At 40.4% G+C, this 21,350-nt stretch overlaps 1 protein-coding gene across 8 annotated transcripts in view; it reads right to left on the reverse strand.

The window, feature by feature from the left end:
- The window catches only part of LOC140895606 (sodium channel protein type 1 subunit alpha), a 181,918-nt gene that overhangs the window by 65,043 nt on the left and 95,525 nt on the right, over positions 1-21,350 (reverse strand). For 6 of the 8 annotated variants that reach the window (XM_073305722.1, XM_073305718.1, XM_073305717.1 and 3 more), the window contains 7 exons: positions 9,741-9,804; positions 8,866-9,007; positions 7,763-7,969; positions 6,774-7,073; positions 5,579-5,959; positions 4,286-4,418; positions 2,597-2,835 (listed from right to left, as the gene is read on the reverse strand). In XM_073305722.1, the coding sequence (XP_073161823.1) occupies positions 2,597-2,835; positions 4,286-4,418; positions 5,579-5,959; positions 6,774-7,073; positions 7,763-7,969; positions 8,866-9,007; positions 9,741-9,804 (1,466 nt within the window). The remainder of the gene's footprint in view (positions 1-2,596; positions 2,836-4,285; positions 4,419-5,578; positions 5,960-6,773; positions 7,074-7,762; positions 7,970-8,865; positions 9,008-9,740; positions 9,805-21,350) is intronic. The other 2 variants (XM_073305720.1, XM_073305721.1) reach the window with 1 other exon arrangement.

The following is a 21,350-nucleotide window of genomic DNA, read 5'->3' on the forward strand; positions in this document are numbered from 1 at the left end:
AAAGAATGATCATAGGGACATCTTATACACAGCTTCCGATAGAAACTCCATCACAGAACAAGTACTGAATCTTCTTTTCATTTGATTTAATTTTTCAGGAAACAAATTACTTAAGCTTCTGGTTTATAATACAATTTTAAGACTATTTAGGGTGACCATACATCCTATTTTGTAGGAGATAGTACCTTTTTTAAACCCTGTCCTGGCTGTCCCAATTTTTTTGGGCAAAACTGGGAATTTGTCTCATTTTTTCTTGCCATCTGATGACCAGTTGGCAACAGCAAACAGTTTTGCCAAAAAAGTGGGGTGCTACCCATAGTGGGGCACGGAGGAACGTGCGGGAGCGAGGAGTGGCAACGTCAACCCTGCACGGGAGGGAAGGCTCGGGAGAGTGGCTCAGGCCAGCCATGCACGAGTGGGCAGCGGGGGGGGGGGGGGGGGGGGTCTTGGAACAGCTCTGCATGCGGGGAGGTAGAGTGAGGCCTCACCCGGCCCCGTGCAGTGTCCCACTTTCCCTTTGGGAAAATATGGTCACCCTAACTATTAGAACGCCAAGCTCTTTTTTCCACAGCACAAGGAATGTCCCCAATTTTATTTGCACATTATGCAATAGAATTATTTCCAAGAAATTACATGCTACTCTCCCTAGAACACTATTGTTGGGATATTAATGACACTATAAAGATATGCTCTTATATGGCCTAATTTCACAAGATCTAGCAAGATCAACAATTTACATCAGGTGGGGATCTGCCCAGGAGTCTTCTCCTTGATTTCAATGCATATTAGATCGTAAACAGGATTATGGCAGCATTTAATATTATAGGTAGTTTAGGCACACTAACTTCATTTCCAATTAAGCTTTTGTAAGGGATATATATATAGAATGTTTAACTACTGAGTCCTTCTGGCCCTCAGCAATTAGAAAAACTATCCATCTCTGTTTATTCCCCAAAAAAGGACCCACCTAGGAAGAAAATCCGATAAAAAATGGTTCACATCATGTGAGACACTTTGTCTAAGGACCCTAAGATCAGCCAAGGCAGAGAAAGGGCGGGGCCTCAGGGGAAGGAGTGAAGTGAGGGCAGGGCTTCAGGCAGAACAAGGGTGAGGCACCCCCAGGGAAAAATAAAAGTCAGCGCCTAAAGCTTTAAAGTGTCTTAGAGACAAGGGCATCCTTGGAAGTGTGATAAATATGTTGGGTACTAAAGAACTGATGATCATAACTCAGTTTAATAAGCAATCATGGTAATTTACATTGCTCTTTGATATAACTCAACTCTAGACTGTGATAATTGCTTATAAGACTATTATGTGTGCAGTACACATCTAAAACATTTGTCGTCTACACTTGAGTGATGAACTAGTGATTGTATATTAATGTGGTTTTAAGTAATTTATTAATTATGGGTTAGTTAAAAATAAGCAAGTGTCCTGATTTGAAAAATATTGTTCAAGTTAAAAGTTGACTTGAAAAGAACCCAGCATTAAAAAAAAAAAATTAAGCTTACACTCCCTGGATGCAAGGAAAAGGAGATATCCTATTAAATTCCATTCTATATTGATGAACCCAGTTTGTTAGATTTTAAAGCTGAAATCTAACTGGCACCTTGGCAAATTCATAAACGTTGTCCCCCTTTCACACTTACACTTTGCAATGATATATATATATATATATATATCAAATTATATAATGTAGAATACTCTCACCAACCAAGGTTAGAAGACATTTCCTTGGATGGGAAACAAAATATACAATTCTAGACCACCACATTTTATGGTTTATCATGTGATTGTCATATAAAATGTCCTGTTCTTAACGCAAAGTATATTATTTGAAGTATAGAGAATCAGGTTTTTTGCCTGCCTGCTAATTCTGCATCATCTAGTATTGCAGTTATTTACATGTTTTAAAATATATTTCCTTCACATTGCAGAAATAAAAATGATAAAGACACACATTACATGAAATCTATTCTTGAAATAAAAGTAGAACTGTACTTTCAAGTGTTTAAATATGTTTACATGATCCAACCTCTTAATTTAAATGCTTTAGAGCTGCAGAGAACCAACTGACAAACTTCTTAATTTATACTAACCATAGCACTGCCAGGTTACTAACCAATCTGATGGTCATTTACAATGAGAAAACCTACAGAGATACATTTTAGGAAACTACATTTCCATACTGAAAATTGTTGTTTCTGAGTGTTTTAAGATAAATTTCTGGAAATACTACCTTTCAATAGATGTGCCTGAAGAAACTACAGAAAAGCATATTTGTATATATTGATATGAAGATGAAATTCAAACATGTCAAGGAGGTTTGAATAGATTAAACCTGAGATGATTCAATAGATTTGCCAAGTGATGTATTAAACAAAATATTACTTTATACTGTTAATCTATATGTCTTGAGAAAGGATTGAAGGTGGGAGCTCCAAAAATTTAGTGAAATACAGACCTAAAGGACAACTAAATCAGTTAAAAAAAAAAAGAAGAAATTCCTGCTTAAAGCTATAATACAGATATATCTCCTTCAAAACCAAACAAATAAGCAAAAACAACATGTCACAAGACAAACTGGAAGACTTACCAGGTTTCCAACAGAAAGTACATTACTGAATTCTTCAGTCATTGGATAATGTTCCATGGCCATAAATAGTGTATTTAAAACAATGCAAATAGTAATAGCGAGATCAACAAATGGGTCCATCACAACTAAATTGACAATATGTTTTACTTTTAACCAATGTGGACTGCAGTCCCATATTAAGAAAATGTTTGCAAATTTGTACCAGCATGGTGGGCATTTCTGTCTTGATTCTTCAAGTTCTAAGGACAAATGGGTAAAAAAATATAAAATGTAAAATATCTGCATGCCATACTACAGTGTCAGAGACCTCTTCGAAATCCTCTAGCCATATTTTCAGAGAATGGTATAGCACCGCGGTTCTCAACCAGGGGTCCAGGGTCCCCTGTGGGGGGCCATGAGCAGGTTTCAAGGGATCCGCCAAGCAGGGTCAGTGTTAGATTCTCTGGGACCCAGGGCAGAAAGCCAAAGCCCCATCATGCAGGGCTGAAGCCCGTGGCCCTGAACCCCACCACTCAGGGCTCAAACCAAAGCCTAGGCAATTTAACTTCATGGGGCCCCTGTGGCGTGGAGCCCCGGGCAATTGCCATGCTTGCTACCAGCTAATGCTGGCCCTGGTTTTTATATGCAGAAAAAAAAAGTTGTGGCACTGGCGGACCAGGGAGTTTAACAGCATGCTGTGGGGGGGCCTCAAAAAGAAAAAGGTTGAGAACTCCTGATATAGCAGGTATGCCCATTAAATATTCATCTACTTGAAAAGAAATTCTTACCTGAGCACAAAAACATACATACTTATGCAGCCGCTTTGTGCACAGTGATATGGATTTTTGCAGCTATGATAAGTTTTATAATAGCAAAATCAGCGCTTTGTGACCACATGACATGGAATGGTCAAAAAACAATGACACAAAAGTCTCACTAAGTAATGTGAGACAAACACATTGATTGGGAGTTTTTAGTCTACCTAGAAATATTTTCTGAGAGCATAGGTGCAGGAAGTAGAGGTGTGGGGGGCAGAGGGAGGGGTGATTAGGTCCTGGGGGCTGGCCTTGTGCCCCACTCCCCTGTTGCTGGCTCCGCACCTGGGGCCCTGCTCCTAGCTCTCTGCCTGGGACTCCACTCCCCAGGTCCTGTGCCTGGGGCTCAGGTCCTGGTGCCAGCCCCATGCCCAGGGCCCCGCTCCTGACCCCTCCGCCCCGCATTCTGCTCCCTAACCCTGCACCTGGGGCTCAGGTTCTGGTCACTGGCCCCGCTCTCCAGTCGCTGGCCACATACCCAGAGCCCCAAACTCAGCCACTTGCTTCCAGGGCTCCACTCCCAGGGTCCTGCGCCAGGCCCCACAGCCAGAGCTCTGCTCCTTGCCCCGCATGTGGGGTCCTGGCTGCCATCCCCTGCCCAGGGCTCTGTTCCTGGCCCCATACCCACCCTGGTCCCCTTACCTCTGTCCAGGTCCCCCACTCCCAGAGACACAGCCCTGCTCCCAGCCTCAGCTTGGAGGGGTGGGGTGTGGACAAAAGTACGGGGGCTGGCTTTCAGCACCCCAACTTACTAAACATTTTCGAGCGCCACTGGTATAGAGGGACAATATCAGGTTAATATGCACATATCTAAAATTATTGTTTTAGTTTCAAATGAAAGTTTCTGAAGTTCACTGAAAATACACTAACATTTTAAATTCAATATTTTACACACCTTCCATAGTATTTGTGAGTATGCTAGCTATACTCATTGCCCTCTCTCTTTGAGCAGGGTCTTCCAGAAAATCCATAGAAACATGAAAGGAACTGGATCTTCTCTTTCTTGTTTCTGTTTCAGTAGTCATGCCCTGCAAACAGAATAATAATGGATAGGATCATCATCTTGAGCGATATAATAAGCAAATACTATATACATTGAATTTCTAAATGTGAAGGAATACATGCTTCATGCAATTTAATCTATCATGCAAGACTTTTCTTACTTATTGTATTAACCTAGCATTTTCAAAATATATTAAAGAATTTTTTTCAATTGAATCACTCGTCCTCCAGCACAGTCAGTTACTAGAAATCCTCAGTTTAATACATAACATGAAGTTTGTGGGAGAGAAATATGAAATTGAATAATTATTCAAACTCTCTAAATCTCAGTTATGAGAAATGAGTCAAACATATTGAAAACCAACATATTATTGTAAAATGTTTTCAATTTGCAGATGTTTACTACTACTTATAAAACGTCTCGTTGTAAAATTATAAGGTATCCATCCAGTCTTAAATAGCAACAAATAAAAAAAGTCTGATTTAGTCATGCTTCCACATGCCGGTGTACTCCCAAGTACTCTAAGTGGACAACCTTGAAATAAGATAGCAGAATGTCTCTAAAAATATCTGGTTATCTGTATATACACATAGATTACAACACATGTGCACACAGACATTTTTGTTTTTGAAGGTGGGCGCATGAATGTGATGCCTCAAATAACTGTTTAGTTTATTTTCTATACTAGAGACCTACATCAAAAAAGGGGGAAAGCGCATAAGAATGAAAACATATATGGTAGTGCTGAATGTATACTATTATATTGCAATGAGCTGAAAAAGTCCAATGTTATCAAAATGATCTACAACAAATTCAGGGTCATATTGACTGAATTCACTTTATTATATACCCTTTTTATTTGTATAGTAAGTTGAAATCTTATCCAATGTGGCCAGATAGAAATTTTTAATAGCTACAATAAGTTCTACCCTATTTTTATGGGTATATAATAGACAGATACTTGCACATTAATTTGATTTTTTTCTTGTTAGCTCTGAGAATTTTTGCAGGTAAATACTTAAATTTCAAACTTATTTTGTTAGTATATTAAAGCTTTTACAAGATGCAGGAACATTCATAGCTTGGCCAGCCAGGATTATTCCTAAGGAATTCCATTCTGTAGAAAATACAGGCTGGTGCAGTAAGAAAAGACCACCATGCCTGAGCTATTTAAATCTTCCTTACATTGTCATCAGTAGCTGGTTTATCTATTATCACCTCTGGCAGAAGTTGTCCAACAGGCGACGTAGGAACAGATGGTCCACCAACCAGGGAAACTACTCCATTGCAATCTACAGTGCTATGCATCTTCCCATTCGCTGGAAACACCGCCTGGACCTTGGATGACCTACTGGCCTGACTAATATTACTGTTGCGCCGTTCACCATGTCTGCGTGGCACAAAAAGAGAATCTCTTCTGCTATCATTATCTTCAAAAGTGCTGTGTTCATCATCAGCAAAGTCATTTTCTGATCCTATATCCCTTGCTCGACCTCTGAAGCTGAAAAGACTCGTTTTGCTGTTGCGCCTTGGAGAAAACAGGGAGCCACGAATGCTCAGCAAAGACTGTAAGAAAATAAAAATATAATTATTAGCTGAAACCCTTAAACCCTATATTTTTTTTTATAAAAATGGAGTTAACATGTTGTAGAAGTTGTTTTCATAAATAAATTAATAATCTTTTCCAGGAACCAAATTCTGCTTTCAGATTTTAATATGCATTAATTTCACTGAACTTGCTTTGTAAATTTAAAATCCACTATTTGTGAATTAATAAAACAAAAACTGAACCTGAGCCACCCCAGCTCCTGTTGAAGCCAATGAGATTTGTGGTATGGATCAGCAAGATAACTGGTATAAAATGAGAACAGAACAGACATAAACATAGCATCCTCTACATACTTAAGCAAGATCTGGAAACATTAGTCAAGTACAAATAAAATCCATGGATATACTTATGGACAAGTTCTATATTTAATAGGTAATGAAACCAATAGGGCTCTATGGCAATTACTCTAAAACAATACTATAATATTGAACAGAGAATATTTTTTTATAGAATTTTTAAACCAACATATGGAATTCAATTACAGGGATATAATTCCCTATTACATATTATATTCTGATTTACAAATTCTATAGAAAAACTATTCTGCATTAAATTCTATATGGATTTTTTTCAAGAAGTTGTCTATATCAGTTAGGTAAAATTTTCTTGAAACACCAGCAACAATAAAGATAGTTAGGATTAAATAAAAGTTCGGTGTCTTCCTTCTTCATGTAGACAAGTCACACTGTTATACCTGTAATACTGCAACAATTTTTGAAAGCCCCTGATGCTTCTAATACACTTTAGAACTAACACCACTTTATACAGTACCTGGTGGGGGGACGAATACTTTTTTTCGTATGTCAGTCTGTTCCCTTCAATGGAAAATCGGAAAGTTTTCTTTCTGATGCTGCCTTCTGATTCAGATTTTTGAAATTCATCTTCATCCTTCTCCTCTCCTCCATATTGTTCTTTCTGCTTTCTCTTCTTCCTTCTGTTCCTCCTCTCTTTAGCGCTCTTTGAACTCAACTTTGATGCATCAGAAGAACTTTCTGACAGTCCCCCTATTCCGCCTTCTGCGCTGGGATCTCTTGATCCAGCAGAGGCTGTTGCTACTGCTACTGCTGCTGCCTGCCATATCACAATAAATACTTCTATTATTAGATCTACCAATGAAAAGCACATAATAGCTACATATCATTATTACTAGGCAGCACACTAAAACATCAAACTTTTTAATTTCACTTCTAGAGAACTTTCTAGTCCAGTCTTTGGCTGGTGCAGCCTTTGCACATTGAGACTTTCAGGTAGCTGTCTTCTTCTCAGAGATTTTCTCTCACCTCTTTTCTGTATCCTTACCACTTGCTAAAGTCACAGAGTGTTTCCTATGGCATAGCAGATACCTGTTGCCTAAATATGTGCAGATTCTGACCATATCTGTCCCCCCACCCTTCACATATTGCTTCTCTTCTTAAATATAAGGTTTCCAAGGAATATACTCTGTGACCACATTGTATATGCTATGGAATACAAATCCTCAAACAAACAAACAAATAGTGCATACATTTTTTTGAAGTCTCCTCTGGGTTGCTCACAGCAAAATGTCTTTATTTCCAGCAATGAAAACATCTGAGCCGGCTCTGTTCTTGAAGACAGAGTGGGCCTACCCATTGTTTTAGGGAATACTTAATAACACAGGGCTCTAAACCCATTCTAAATCTGATGACCAATATCTATAGAAAACTCATTTGGATGCACTAATACAAGATTACAATATGATAAACAATTTAACTGATAAATATATAAAATCACAACTACACCTGAGCTGCTTCTTGTTGCTTTCTCAGCTGTTCAAGCATTTGCTGAAATTCTGCCTCTTTCTGTTCTGCTTCTTCCATGTTTGCTTGATTCTGCTCTTCATAGGCCATAGCAACAACAGCCAGGATCAAGTTAATCAGATAGAAAGAGCCCAGGAAAATCACCAGAACAAAAAATATCATGTATGTTTTGCCAGCAGCACGTAGTGTCTGGAAGTAATAATAAATACAGATTTATTAACTTGTTAATGTTACTATGTGAATTAATCACTGTAATAGAGCAGGACGCACCCAGTGGCACCTCCTGCTGGTTGTCCTTGAGAATTAGCTCATCAGCCTCGGGAGCACCCTCTGCCATCTGGTGATCCGCCTTACTGCCAGCCCCAGTCCCTCCCAGGACCCGATGCCTCCTCCCAATGGGGTGCTGTCCCCTGGCAGTAAACCCAAACAATCCCTGAGGGTCTCCCCTCCCCAGGAAACTCCCACCCACTACCCCCACCACACCTCAGTCTTGGCTACTGCCAGTCATCGCTTAGCCCTGCTCCCCAGGGCAGACTGCAGTGTATCAGCCACTTATCACAGGCAAGGGGGTTTGAACCTGCAGCCTCTGTTTACCCGTGGGCTTCCCCCTCGCAACCGCAGTACCTAATAGGCCCTAACCTAAGCCTCACAGCCTGCGGTTTTCCAGGCCAGAGCTCCCCTGGCCTTTTCCCCTCAGCCCTGCTCCAATCTAGGTATTCCCTCAGGTACCTGCAGCCAGGCCCTTCCCTCTCTGAACAGGGAGGGAGAGAGACTCTGGCTAAGCTTCAGTCTAGCAGCCCCTTTATAGGCCCAGCTGTGGCCTGATTGGGGCATGGCCCAGCTGCAGCCATTTCCCCAATCAGCCTAGCTTTTCTTGCCCTCAGCCCTGGGTCTCTCCCAGGGCTGGCTTTTAAGCCCCACAGGGGTGGAGCGGGTAACCACCCCGCTACCATCACCTACTTTTCATTTTGTAGGAATCCATCATCATCAGATTATATGAGAGATGTAATAGAACTGATATTAAATTCCTTGTATAATTTGATAGTATAAAAATACTTAGTCTTTGTTTCACAAAATGTTCTCACCAACTGATAAAGGTTTTCCCAGTAGTCCTGAGTCATCAGTCGAAACAGTGACAAGAATGCCCAGCTGAATGTGTCAAAACTTGTGTAGCCATAGTTGGGATTTCTACCAGCTTTCACACATATATATCCTTCTGGACATTGACTACAAAAGGAGAGATATTAGGTGTTATCTTTTACAATTATTCTAATATCAGTGGATGCTAGGTCCTGATAGAAGTTTGGGATTATGAAGTGCTGTTTTTGGTCACTTCATCAGACAGGAACTCCTAGCAGTTGGACAGAGCTCTACTCTATAAAATTACATTTAAAGACAGCTGACAAATTGTGTATAACATCACAATTCTGCAGAAGGGCATTTTCTATTTGCATTTTGTTTCTTAGCAACACTTGCGTATTGCCTTACTACCAAACTGTCAGCTATTTAGTCTTTACTCTAAAACACAATGTAAATTCCTTGATTAATAGTATTTTCACCTTCAAATGTCTGTCTCCATATTCTTCACTCACCCTTGCAATAGCCTGATATTCTTCATCAATCAGCACATATGCAGCACGGACTGTTGAGGCATTTATGCCTTCCTAACTGGTACTTCTGTTACTTCTCAAGCAGCCAGAAACATGTGTTACTATTAAGCGTCTTTGAATTGGCTACCCAGTGAAGAATAAACTGACCTCTCCTGACCAGATCAGCTAGCTATGATTGGGAACTCAAGTCCGGGATCAGACATCTAGAATCAAATCCCAATAACACATCTAATGTGACATGGCAGATATTTCATTCAGCTGGTCAATCAAATTATTCCAGGATACTTATCTGAATATGCTGCATCCTTTTCCTACATAGTACAATAAAAAGTCATGAAACATGTCCTTACCCTGCATCTGAGCCATTTCCACAAAGCAGAGCATCGTTTTGCCCTTCCAGAACGTAAAAATTACCTGTTTAGAAAATAATTTTCATAAAACTGTAAGAAATTACTACATAAATCTTCCACCACTACATACTGAACTCATTTAAACAATGTTGAATAAACCCAGTCCTTTACTTTACATGAGTAATTCTACCACGTACAACTTGAACAGTTTTATGAAACATTTTTATGACGGTGGATAGTTTTTGACTGGTCTGATTTTACCTCAGAGGAATTAAGGGGCTGAACTACACATTTACACATTTGAGCACCAAAATTCAAAAATAATACATTTGACTAAAACAAAGTAACCTGATACATTATTACTATTGCTTTATTCATCAGAATGTTAAGATTATTTTCACAATTCAATTTTAAACCAGCATAAATGATTTCTTCAACATGAACATAAAATCGAAGCGACAATATAAATTGCCAGAAAATTGGTATCTTTAATTTAGACTGTCAATGTGTCAAATAGCATCAAGAATCCTGATAGATGCTGTTAGAGCTGAATTAACTGTACATTTTTCCTTTCAAATGTGCAATGAAGCATTTAACATTTTTTGGAACTTTATTTTGTATTTATTTGTTTTAGTAGATAGAATTTACCCTATTTTAAAAGATTTTGGCTAGTCTGATTTAATGAGCCATTATTTTTTTGACTAGCATTACCGAGTCCTCAACTGTTGCATCTACAAATAACTGTAGCTGTCAGAGGCAGCTAGTCATTAGAGACTAATAAGTTTAAGATCAACCAATAATTCCACAACTGTCAGCCACTCTAAGCAATGTAGGTATGCTTTCATTGCAGAGTTAGCCTAGGTGACCAGCACACCGGTCTGAGCACCAGGGTTAGCCTAGCCCAGGTGTGAGCAGCCACAATGCAAAGCCATACTCAAGTTACTGTGTCCTCACAGGTGCTATACTCACTTGTGTGTGTCATATCCCATGGTTCTTTGTGCTACGGAAAGCTGAGCTGCTCTATGATTCTTACCCAGTGAACTGTGGGAGAACCTGTCTGTCCTTTTGCGCACACAAGGGGAATTGTTGCAAGGCACTGAAGGACTATTAGCACTCAAGTGATTTAGCCTGCATCCTCAGTGAAAAGTGGGTGAGTTAACAGCCTGAGTGAACATAGAACCTGAGCTCTAACACAGACCCCAGCTGTCCCAGCTAGGCCAACTGAAAGTACCACTAAACTCAGGTGAGAGATTGGAGCAATACCTGGGTGTGACAAATATTATGGACGCTTGGAAAATCCAGCCTACTGTATCATCTTTATACATGTTATATGTATTTTTATGGGCTAGGGATTGTACTCGTGCTCCATGGGAGGAATGAAGGGATCTAAAGTAGCTGTTACCACTCAAGAAAGAGAGCTTGAAGTCATTGTGGCTAGTTCTCTGAAAACATCCACTCAATATGTAGCAGCAGTCAAAAAAGCTACCAGAATGTTAGGAACCATTAGGAAAGGGATAATTAATAAGACAGAAAATGTCATAATGGCACTATATAAATCTATGGTATGCCCACACTTTGAATACTGCATGCAGTTCTGGTTGCCCCATCTCAAAAAAGATATATTAGAATTCGAAAAGGTACAGAGAAGGGCAACAAAAATGATTAACAGCTTCCATATGTGGAGAGATTAAAAAGACTGGGACTGTTCAGCTTGGAGAGGAACTGACTAAGGGGGATATGAGAGAGGTCTATAAAATCATGAATGGTGTGGAAAAAGTGAATAAGGAAGTGTTATTTACCCCTTCACATAACACAGGAACCAGGAGTCACCCAATGAAATTAACAGGCAGAAGGTTTAAAACAACCACAAGGAAGTACTTCTTCACATAATACAGTCAACCTATGGAACTCACTGCCAGGTGATGATTTGAAGGCCACAAGTATAACTGGATTCAAAAAAGAATTAGATAAGTTCATGAAGAATAGGTACCAATGGCTATTAGCCAAGATGGTCAGTGATGCAACTCCACGCTCTGGATGTTACTAGCCTCTGACTGCCAGAAGCTGGGAGTGGACAATAGAGGATGGATCACAAGATGATCATCCTGATCTATTCATTCCCTCTGAAGCACCTGGCACTGGCCACTATCTAAAGACAGAATACTGGGCTAGATGTACCATTGGTCTGACCCAATATGACCGTTCACGTGTTCTTATGGGGCAGCTACAGAGTTTTCTGGGGTAAAATTAATGAAAATTACTGGGGTATAATTAATGAAAATCCCTTTGAAAGTAACAACTCTGGAGAAGCCTCTCCCCAAGGGAAATTGCATATACGGTTTGACCTGGTTAAAGAGACCTACCAAACAAAGAATTGAAAATTATATAAAGTGACCATATTGACATGGAGAGAGAGGTCACTTTCATCCAATCCAAGAACTGATATGAGACTGTGACCAGAGGGACAGTCTCTGCAAGAGGACCTGAAGTACTTTAAACCCGCTAGGGCCTCCGTGTGGAAGATGAGTGATACTTGGTAAGCTAGGCATGCATAATAGCTGTTTATTATTTTTAAGATATGTCTTCTCTATAATGCTTTTGCTCAGAATAAATAATACTTTGCTTTATGAAGGCTGGCTGGCCACTGGTTAACCCTGTCACTGGCCCTGAAAGAACAGGATGTCAGGTGCTGAACTAAAGTCAGACCTGCTTAAGTGATCACAGTGAATTGCAGGAGGAATTGCAGCCAAAATCACCAGTCAAGAAGGAGAGAGTTGCAGGACTCCACTCCAAGACATGGAGGGTGCCTTCAAGGAGGCCATAAAGTGGTCTCAGGTGCAGTCACCTCAGGAATTGTGATGTTGGATAACAGCCTAAGCTAAATCTGCAGTGAACACCTACTCTGTGCAGTGTGTCTGATGGATACCAGAGTGCAGTACCACCAGCTGTTGCAAAGGGATTCCTGTTGCTACTGGAAGAATTTTTGCTCTGCAGTACATAGACTGAAGGCAGAAGAAAATGGTAACAGAGAAGAGGTTTCTAGCAAGCTAATTCAAAGTACTGGTCACATTGCACATGCTCACTGCAGCCACAGTCCTTCACTGCTACTTTGTTTCTTCTTCTTCTTCAGGCTCAGCAATAAGTAAAAAGTGTATGTTTGTGACTTCTGACCTGATAGTGTGGCTGTCAGTTAGGAAGGGGATAAGTAGGTAGTGAGCCTAGGAAAGGGTCTTCTGAGTCTGGAGGGCTGTACATGTGTATGTGTGTGGAAGAGAGGGAAAGGTGTATTAATGACCATCAATTGTCAGGAACTTGTTTTTATGTCTTATCCAAAAAGTGGCACCTCCAGAAATTTTGAAGATGCTGTCCATCTGGGATGAAAGGTTAATAAGTCATATAGGCACTAAGGATTTGGGTATGGATCACTCAAAGGGGAAAATAAGTACAGAATTCATTTTTAAAGAAACAAAAAGAGAAAATATAAAGGAAAAAGAGAAAGGGCAGGAACAAGGAAAAAAAGACAGAAAGAGGAAAATTTCAGTACAGTGAAGTTGGGGTGAGAAAGACAGATGATGCAAAAGTGGGGAGCCCATAAATGTAGGTGAGAAGGGAGAGAAGATAAAAATATAAGGGGTAGCCAAAATTAACATAATGCCTTAAAAACTAAAGCAAACTAAGTGTATAGCACAATTCAAAACTTCAGATCATAATGAAGCCCTATTGCACTCATATACTGAGATTTTGGAGGACTGATCCTAAATGTTTGATTTCCTTCTCCGAAGATTTGAAGGGACACTTGTCAGAGTTGACGCTTGCTGAAAATCACATTTTATAGAATGTTTTCTTGGCACTGAAAAACTACCAACAACTCAGAAATAAAACATACAGCAGTATTAAATCTGCTGCTCTGAAGCTTGGTGAGTCATCCTACTCAAACCCAGGATGCTGGTATTTTTGTGATTTCAGAGATGCATGTGATGTATCTCATTTGTCCCCCACACCCATACTTTTCTTGTCTGCTCTATTTTAAGAGCTGGGTAGATACTGAAATTGACACACATCCCATTGTGGTCATCCTGGCAAGCATTCTGCAATAAGAGATTCAAATATACAGCCTGTCAAGGTTCCTCCCCTACTCTGAACTCTAGGGTACAGATGTGGGGACCTGCATGAAAAACCTCCTAAGCTTATCTTTACCAGCTTAGGTCAAAACTTTCCCAAGGTACAAAATATTCCACCCTTTGTCCTTGGATTGGCCGCTACCACCACCAAACTAATACTGGTTACTGGGGAAGAGCTGTTTGGACGCGTCTTTCCCCCCAAAATACTTCCCAAAACCTTGCACCCCACTTCCTGGACAAGGTTTGGTAAAAAGCCTCACCAATTTGGCTAGGTGACTACAGACCCAGACCCTTGGATCTTAAGAACAATGAATAATCCTCCCAACACTTGCACCCCCCCTATCCTGGGAAATGTTGGATAAAAAGCCTCACCAATTTGCATAGGCGACCACAGACCCAAACCCTTGGATCTGAGAACAATGAAAAAGCATTCAGTTTTTTACAAGAAGACTTTTAATAAAAAAATAGAAATAAATAGAAATAAAGAAATCCCCCCTGTAAAATCAGGATGGTAGATACCTTACAGGGTAATTAGATTCAAAAACCTAGAGAACCCCTCTAGACAAAACCTTAAGTTACAAAAAAGATACACAGACAGAAATAGTTATTCTATTCAGCACAGTTCTTTTCTCAGCCATTTAAAGAAATCATAATCTAACACATACCTAGCTAGATTACTTACTAAAAGTTCTAAGACTCCATTCCTGGTCTATCCCCGGCAGAAAACCCAGCATATAGACAGACACACAGACCCTTTATTTCTCTCCCTCCTCCCAGCTTTTGAAAGTATCTTGTCTCCTCATTGGTCATTTTGGTCAGGTGCCAGCGAGGTTACCTTTAGCTTCTTAACCCTTTACAGGTGAGAGGAGCTTTCCCCTGGCCAGGAGGGATTTCAAAGGGTTTTACCCTTCCCTTTATATTTATGACACAGCCCCATCAAAAGCTTGAGTAAATAGGAGCTATGTGTGGATTAAAGGGATGGAACTGGACTGAGACCGCTTTTCACAAAGCCATTGAGTAGGCAAAGTTTGGTAAAGTTTTCTTTTCTAACCAATCTGTACGCTTACCACTTGTATACATTTCTTCAATTTTAAGACAATTTACTGATCTTACAGATACCAAAAAATAAAACACTAGTTTTTCACATCAGCCTGGGAACGAGTTTAGAAACCATGTTTAAAATTTGTTTATAAAAAAGTCTCACAAAAACAGTTACTAGCCTTGTGTGTACATGACCAAATTATGTTGGAACTATGTTTAAATATCATACAGCCAAACTGTGGTTAGAAATAGGTTTTTGTTGGAATCATACTTATGGAGAGTTTTAACAATCCACATTTGGTTTTTGGCCCACTGTAGATGGAGCTAAACAAACTTACTGAATCAAATGGAACAAAGGGATTGACTGGAATTTGAAGCCTTCCAGCCAGTCAATGCACCAAGGTAATACTACTTTCAAGAAGACTACTTATAAGAGTATACTTGACAAGATTTAGCTCTGTATATCCATCTTCTCTCAAATAAAGTAAATGAGAGTTGAATGGATATTAGATAGATAGATAGATATACACACACACTCCTATTTTAGCAGTGCAGGCAAAGTAAGTTTATTAGGCAAACCTTAATTATTCATTAATTCTGATGGTTTAAAATTGTGACAATAATATATTACATTAACTTACAACTTTGAATATTTGATTCATATGTTTGTATATATACTATAAACACATAACAACATTATTAAGGTTGCAAAGTCAAGCACTCCAAAATTAGGAAATGCCAGAATTAAGGTTGTCTATGCAGTGCACTGTGATACAGTCTTTAATTACATGATCACATACTATTTTTACCACAGTGCCCATGCCGCACTCAGTGCACAAAATGGTTGGTGCTCACTTAAGAAGCTATTTAATATTTTGTTTTCTCCTCATTGCTTAATGTGTGCAGAGTGAGCGGACCTTATTTACTGTATACTATTCAAACTGCTCCAGATGGAATTATTAATTTCCTCCTGGGCTTGTCTACAGTGCTTATCATTATAGTATCTAAGGGCTTCACAAATGTTAGTGAATTTATAATCACAACAACCTGGTCAGATGAGCGGTTATTATTATCCCCATTTTATAAATAGGGAACTGAGACTCAGAGATTAAGGTCAGAAGTATGCACTAATTTTGGATGCCCAATTTGAGACACCTAGGACCTGATTAGTACTATATGTTCAAAGTACAGCTCTCCATTGACTTTACTTGCAGCTGTGAGTGCTCAGCACTCCTGTAAATCAGACTTCAGAGTCTTGGGTCAGACACCCAGAAATTGAGGAATGCACAAAAACTGTGGTAAGTATTCTTTTCTTCTTCAAGTCCTGGTCCCTACATATATTCCACATGTGGGTGACCAGCAAGCAATGCTCAAATGTGGGCGGGAGCAAGGATGCAGGATTACAGATGCTTATAACACTGCAGATCCAAAGGTGTCAGCAGAAGAGGCTTGGGCAAATGTGTAATACTTTGCAAAAGTGCGCATGGAACTCCAGGTTTCCACCTCACAAATGTCCAGCAGAGGGACTTCTTGGAGAGATGCAACTGAGGTCACCTGCGCTCTAGTAGAATGGACCCTCACTTCATCTGGGGGGAGACAGATGCACCATCTGATAAAGGCAATGGATGATACAGCCAGAAATCCACTTAGAGAGTCTTTGAGAAGATACTGCTTGTCCCAGAGCTCACTCTGCTACAGCGACAAATAGCCTTGGTGATTTCTCAAAAGATTTTATCCTTTGCAGGTAGAATGACAGTGCTTGTCTGATGTTGAGAGAAGGAAGTTTCCTCTCTTCACTGAAAGCATGAGGCTTTGGGAAGAATAACAGTAAGTGAGTCCATTGGTTTATGTGGAATTCAGCAACTTCCTTTGGGATGAATTTTGGATGAAGGCGAAAAGATCTTTGTGGAGCACACGCCCAGTGGTTCAAAAGGAGGCTTCGTAAGTGTTGGAAGTACAAGATTGAGGTCTCACTGCAGCATTGGCTTCACTACTGCTGGAAAGGTCCTGGTCAAACCTTTTTGGGATCTGGTTGATACTGAGTTAGTAAAGATATGCACTGGTATGCGCTGCTAAGTGAACTCAAAGTGAGCTAATTGAGAGACCTGACATCTTGAGGGTAAGGAGATAATCTAAAATAGCAGGAATACCTGCTCACTCTGATGCTATCTGGTTCTGTTGTGCCCATGTAGAGAAACCCTCCAGTGGCTAGGTAACATTTTCTGGTAGAACCTTTCCTGCTGTTATTAAGAATAGGTTGTACAGCCCCAACGTGAACACTCCAGGTCTGATGTTCTAGGTCTGATGACCACCCAAATATGAAGCCGTGAGTGAAGAGAGTCCAGGTTGGGATGCCTGAACCTGCTGCTTTCTTGAGTTTGCAGGTCTGAGAAAGACTGAATGCTGACAGGTTGATGGACTGACATCAGTAAGAAGTTTGAAAAGCAGAACTGTCTGGACCAAATGGGTATGATGAGAATGAGTCATGCTTTGATGTGATGAATCTTTCACAGAATCTTGGACAATAGTACAATGGGAGGGAAGGCATAGATCAAGTGTCCTGTCCAGGCCAATATGGGACATCGCCCTATAAGTCCTGACTTTGTGCTGCTCTGGAATAATATACATTGAACTTCTTGCTCATCTGGAACACGAACAGATCCCAAGATGGTGTTTCCCATTGTGTGAAGATGATCAGCACAGAATTGTGTAATTCCCATTTGTGTTTGGTGATGAAATGCCTGTTGAGGCTGTCTGCCAGCAAGTTCCAGACACCTAGGAGGTACATTGCAGATACTGTGATGCAGTTCTGGATACACTAGTTCAATAAGTTGAACGGTTGCATGCATAGAAGATTAGAAGGGATTTTGCCCTGCTTGTTTGTTTATATAGAAGAGGGTCACTGTGTTGTCTGACATTACCCAGACATGTCAAGATTGTACAAGTTGGAGGAATGCATTGCTGGCTGGCCTGACTCCTCTTAGTTCCAGGAAGTTGATAGGCATCCTGCCTTTTTGAGGTGTCCATGTACCTTGTGCTATGTGGCCATCTATGTGGGTTTCCCAGCCCATTAAGGATAAGTCTGGAATGTTGAGAGTGGGAGGTAGGAAAGGGACTCCAATGCATATATGTCCTGGGTTCATCCACCAGGTGAGCGAAGCCCGGACATTGACAGGGGTTGTCTCTACAAAGTTCATGGTGTGCCTGTCTGGCGTATACACTGACCAGAGCCAGGCTTGCAGACAACAGAGTTGTAGCCTGACAAATGGGGTTACACAGGTAATGTATTTTAACAGGGAAAGACAGGCCTGTAATGTTGCTTTGGGTCTGTGAGTGACTTGGTTTATTAGACTGCTCATGGCATGGTATCTGCCAACAGGGAGGAAGGCCCTTGCTGTGGTTGAGCCCATGGTCACCACTATAAAGTATATGACATGTGGGAGAATCAGGGTAGACACTTCCACATTTATGCAGATTCCAAGGATACCATGAGATGGAATAATGACAAGGTTGCCGACAGTACTTTTAGGCAAGAACTGTTAGAAGTCAGTCACCATTTTGTCTCAGCTGTGCTGCCACCACTGGAAAGACCATGAAGACCCTGGGTGTTGTTACCAGACCGAACAGGCATACCCTGAACTAGTAATGTTCCTGTTTTATCAGAAAACTATAAAAACCACTAACAAACAACATACAATTATATTTACAGAGATGAAGACAAATCTGACAGGAGGAGGATCCTGACTTAGATCATGCGATGGTAAGAAGGAACTGGAGAGATGGTCAGGTTGCAGAACACAAGGGGAACCAAGATGCAGGCATGGATCAATGGACACTACTTGCAAGATCTTTTCAGCATAAAGCGCATGCATACCCCATGCATGGAATACAGAGGGACCAGCACTTTATTTGCACTCTGCTCTAATAATCAATTATGAATTCCAGAACTCATCAAGTCACTTGTTGTTATGCATATTTTTTCTATCCTTGTTAACACACCTTCTAAGAAATAAAGCTAACACCTTAGTAATTCTAATAATTTCAAACTGGCCCAGAAGATCTGCTTTGATATTCAAATCAACTGGCTGTGTGATTTTCCTTCCTAGTAGCATTCCCATATGTTAGATTTACTGAGAGAGGCCATAAATTTATTGGTTTTGCTATTGAAAGTGAAATAATGAAAAGAGACGATATTCAGAATTGCTAATGTCAGCAGTGCTCATACCAAGGATATATTCTTCTTCAAAGGTGTATTCAAGGACATGGGTATCAGCTAGCATTTAAAAATACAGGGGGGGGGGAGCTTGATTTCTTTTTCATACAGCGTAGCTCCACTATCCTCAACACTGTGATTTACTCTGGTGTAACTGAGAAGAGAATACAACCCTATAGCTCTCATGGAAATTTTCCAGAGCTTTTAGAATTCTTATGTAGAGCTCAATCATGGCTTTGCCATGAGCAGCATGTACACACAGGCCAGCATGTTATTACATTGCCTCAGGAGTGGCTCAGAAAACAGACTGTCTCAAAGAGTCCCCTCCCCATTACCACTTGCTCACTTCTTACTCACCTACATAAGACAAAAGAATAGCTCTGAGGAGGCAGCTTCCTGTCTGTGCCTATACCCACCATGTAGGTAGCTGGTGCAGGAAAATATGGGGCACCTTTTGCCTCTTTCCCTAATTAACTGTTCCTGAACCTCAGTGTAAATACACTGAAGAGCAGGTGGCAACTTCAATTCTGCAGTCACTTCCCTAGATCACTAAAATTTTCTCTCTCATCCTAGCATAACCTGATACCTCAAAGGCTTCAGATCTTCTATTCTGGCCAACATGAAATCACACAGTTCAGATTTATAAGGCCAGAAGGGACCAGTGTGACCATCTAGTCTGACCTCCTGAATAACACAGGACATAGAACTTGCCCAGAATAATTCCTGGTTGAATTAGAGCATGTCTTTCAGAAAGACATCCAATCTAGATTCAAAAATTTCCAGTGACAGAATATCCACCGGTTTCAGAGTAACAGCCGTGTTAGTCTGTATTCGCAAAAAGAAAAGGAGTACTTGTGGCACCTTAGAGACTAACCAATTTATTTGAGCATGAGCTTTTGTGAGCTACAGCTCACTTCATCGGATGCATACCGTGGAAACTGCAGCAGACTTTATATACACACAGAGAATATGAAACAATACCTCCTCCCACCCCACTGTCCTGCTGGTAATAGCTTATCTAAAGTGATCATCAGGTTGGGCCATTTCCAGCACAAATCCAGGTTTTCTCACCCCCCACCCCCCCCACAAATTCACTCTCCTGCTGGTGATAGCCCATCCAAAGTGACAACTCTTTACACAATGTGCATGATAATCAAGTTGGGCCATTTCCTGCACAAATCCAGGTTCTCTCACCCCCTCACCCCCCTCCCAAAAACCACACACACAAACTCACTATCCTGCTGGTAACAGGAGGGTGAGAAAACCTGGATTTGTGCTGGAAATGGCCCAACCTGATGATCACTTTAGATAAGCTATTACCAGCAGGACAGTGGGGTGGGAGGAGGTATTGTTTCATACTCTCTGTGTGTATATAAAGTCTGCTGCAGTTTCCACGGTATGCATCCGATGAAGTGAGCTGTAGCTCACAAAAGCTCATGCTCAAATAAATTGGTGCCACAAGTACTCCTTTTCTTTTTGAGAATATCCACCATAACCCTTGGTAAGTTGTTCCAATGGTTAATTAGCCTCACTGTTAAAAACGTGCACTTTATTTCCAGTCTAAATTTGTGTAGCTTCATCTTCTTATACCTTTGTTTGCTAAATTAAAGGGTCCTTTATTATCAAATTTCTGTTCCTCATGTAGATACCTATAAATGGTCATCAAATCACCCCTTAACCTTCTCTTTGACAAGCTAAATAAATTGAGCTTCAGTCTTTCAGTATAAGGCATGTTTTCCAATCCTTCAGTCATTCTTATGGCTTGTCTCTGAATCCTCTTCAATTTATCAACACCCTTCTTGAACTGTTGACCCCAGAACTGGGCACTGTATTCCAATAGCAGTTGCACCAGTGGCAAATACAGAAGAAACATGACCTCCCTACTTCTACTTGATATTCCCCTGTTTATTCAGGTGAGCTACTGTTCAACTGATTATCTCCCAGTATCCCCAAGTCTTTCTCAGAGTTACTACTTCCCAGGATAGAGTACCTCATCCTGCAGGTATGGCCTACATTCTTGGTTCCTAGAATCATGACCTTATATTTGGCAGTATTGAAACACATATTGTTTGCTTGTGCCCATCTTATTAAGCAATCCAGATTACTTTGTATCAGTGACCTATTCTTTTCAATATTTATCAGTCCTTTGATCTTTGTGTCATCTGCAAACTTGATTAGTGATGATTTTATGTTTTCTTCCAGGTCATTGATAAAAATGTTACATATCGTAGAACT

The sequence above is a fragment of the Lepidochelys kempii genome, chromosome 11 (genome assembly GCF_965140285.1).
Source record: "Lepidochelys kempii isolate rLepKem1 chromosome 11, rLepKem1.hap1, whole genome shotgun sequence".
Classification (NCBI taxonomy): Eukaryota; Metazoa; Chordata; order Testudines; family Cheloniidae; genus Lepidochelys; species Lepidochelys kempii.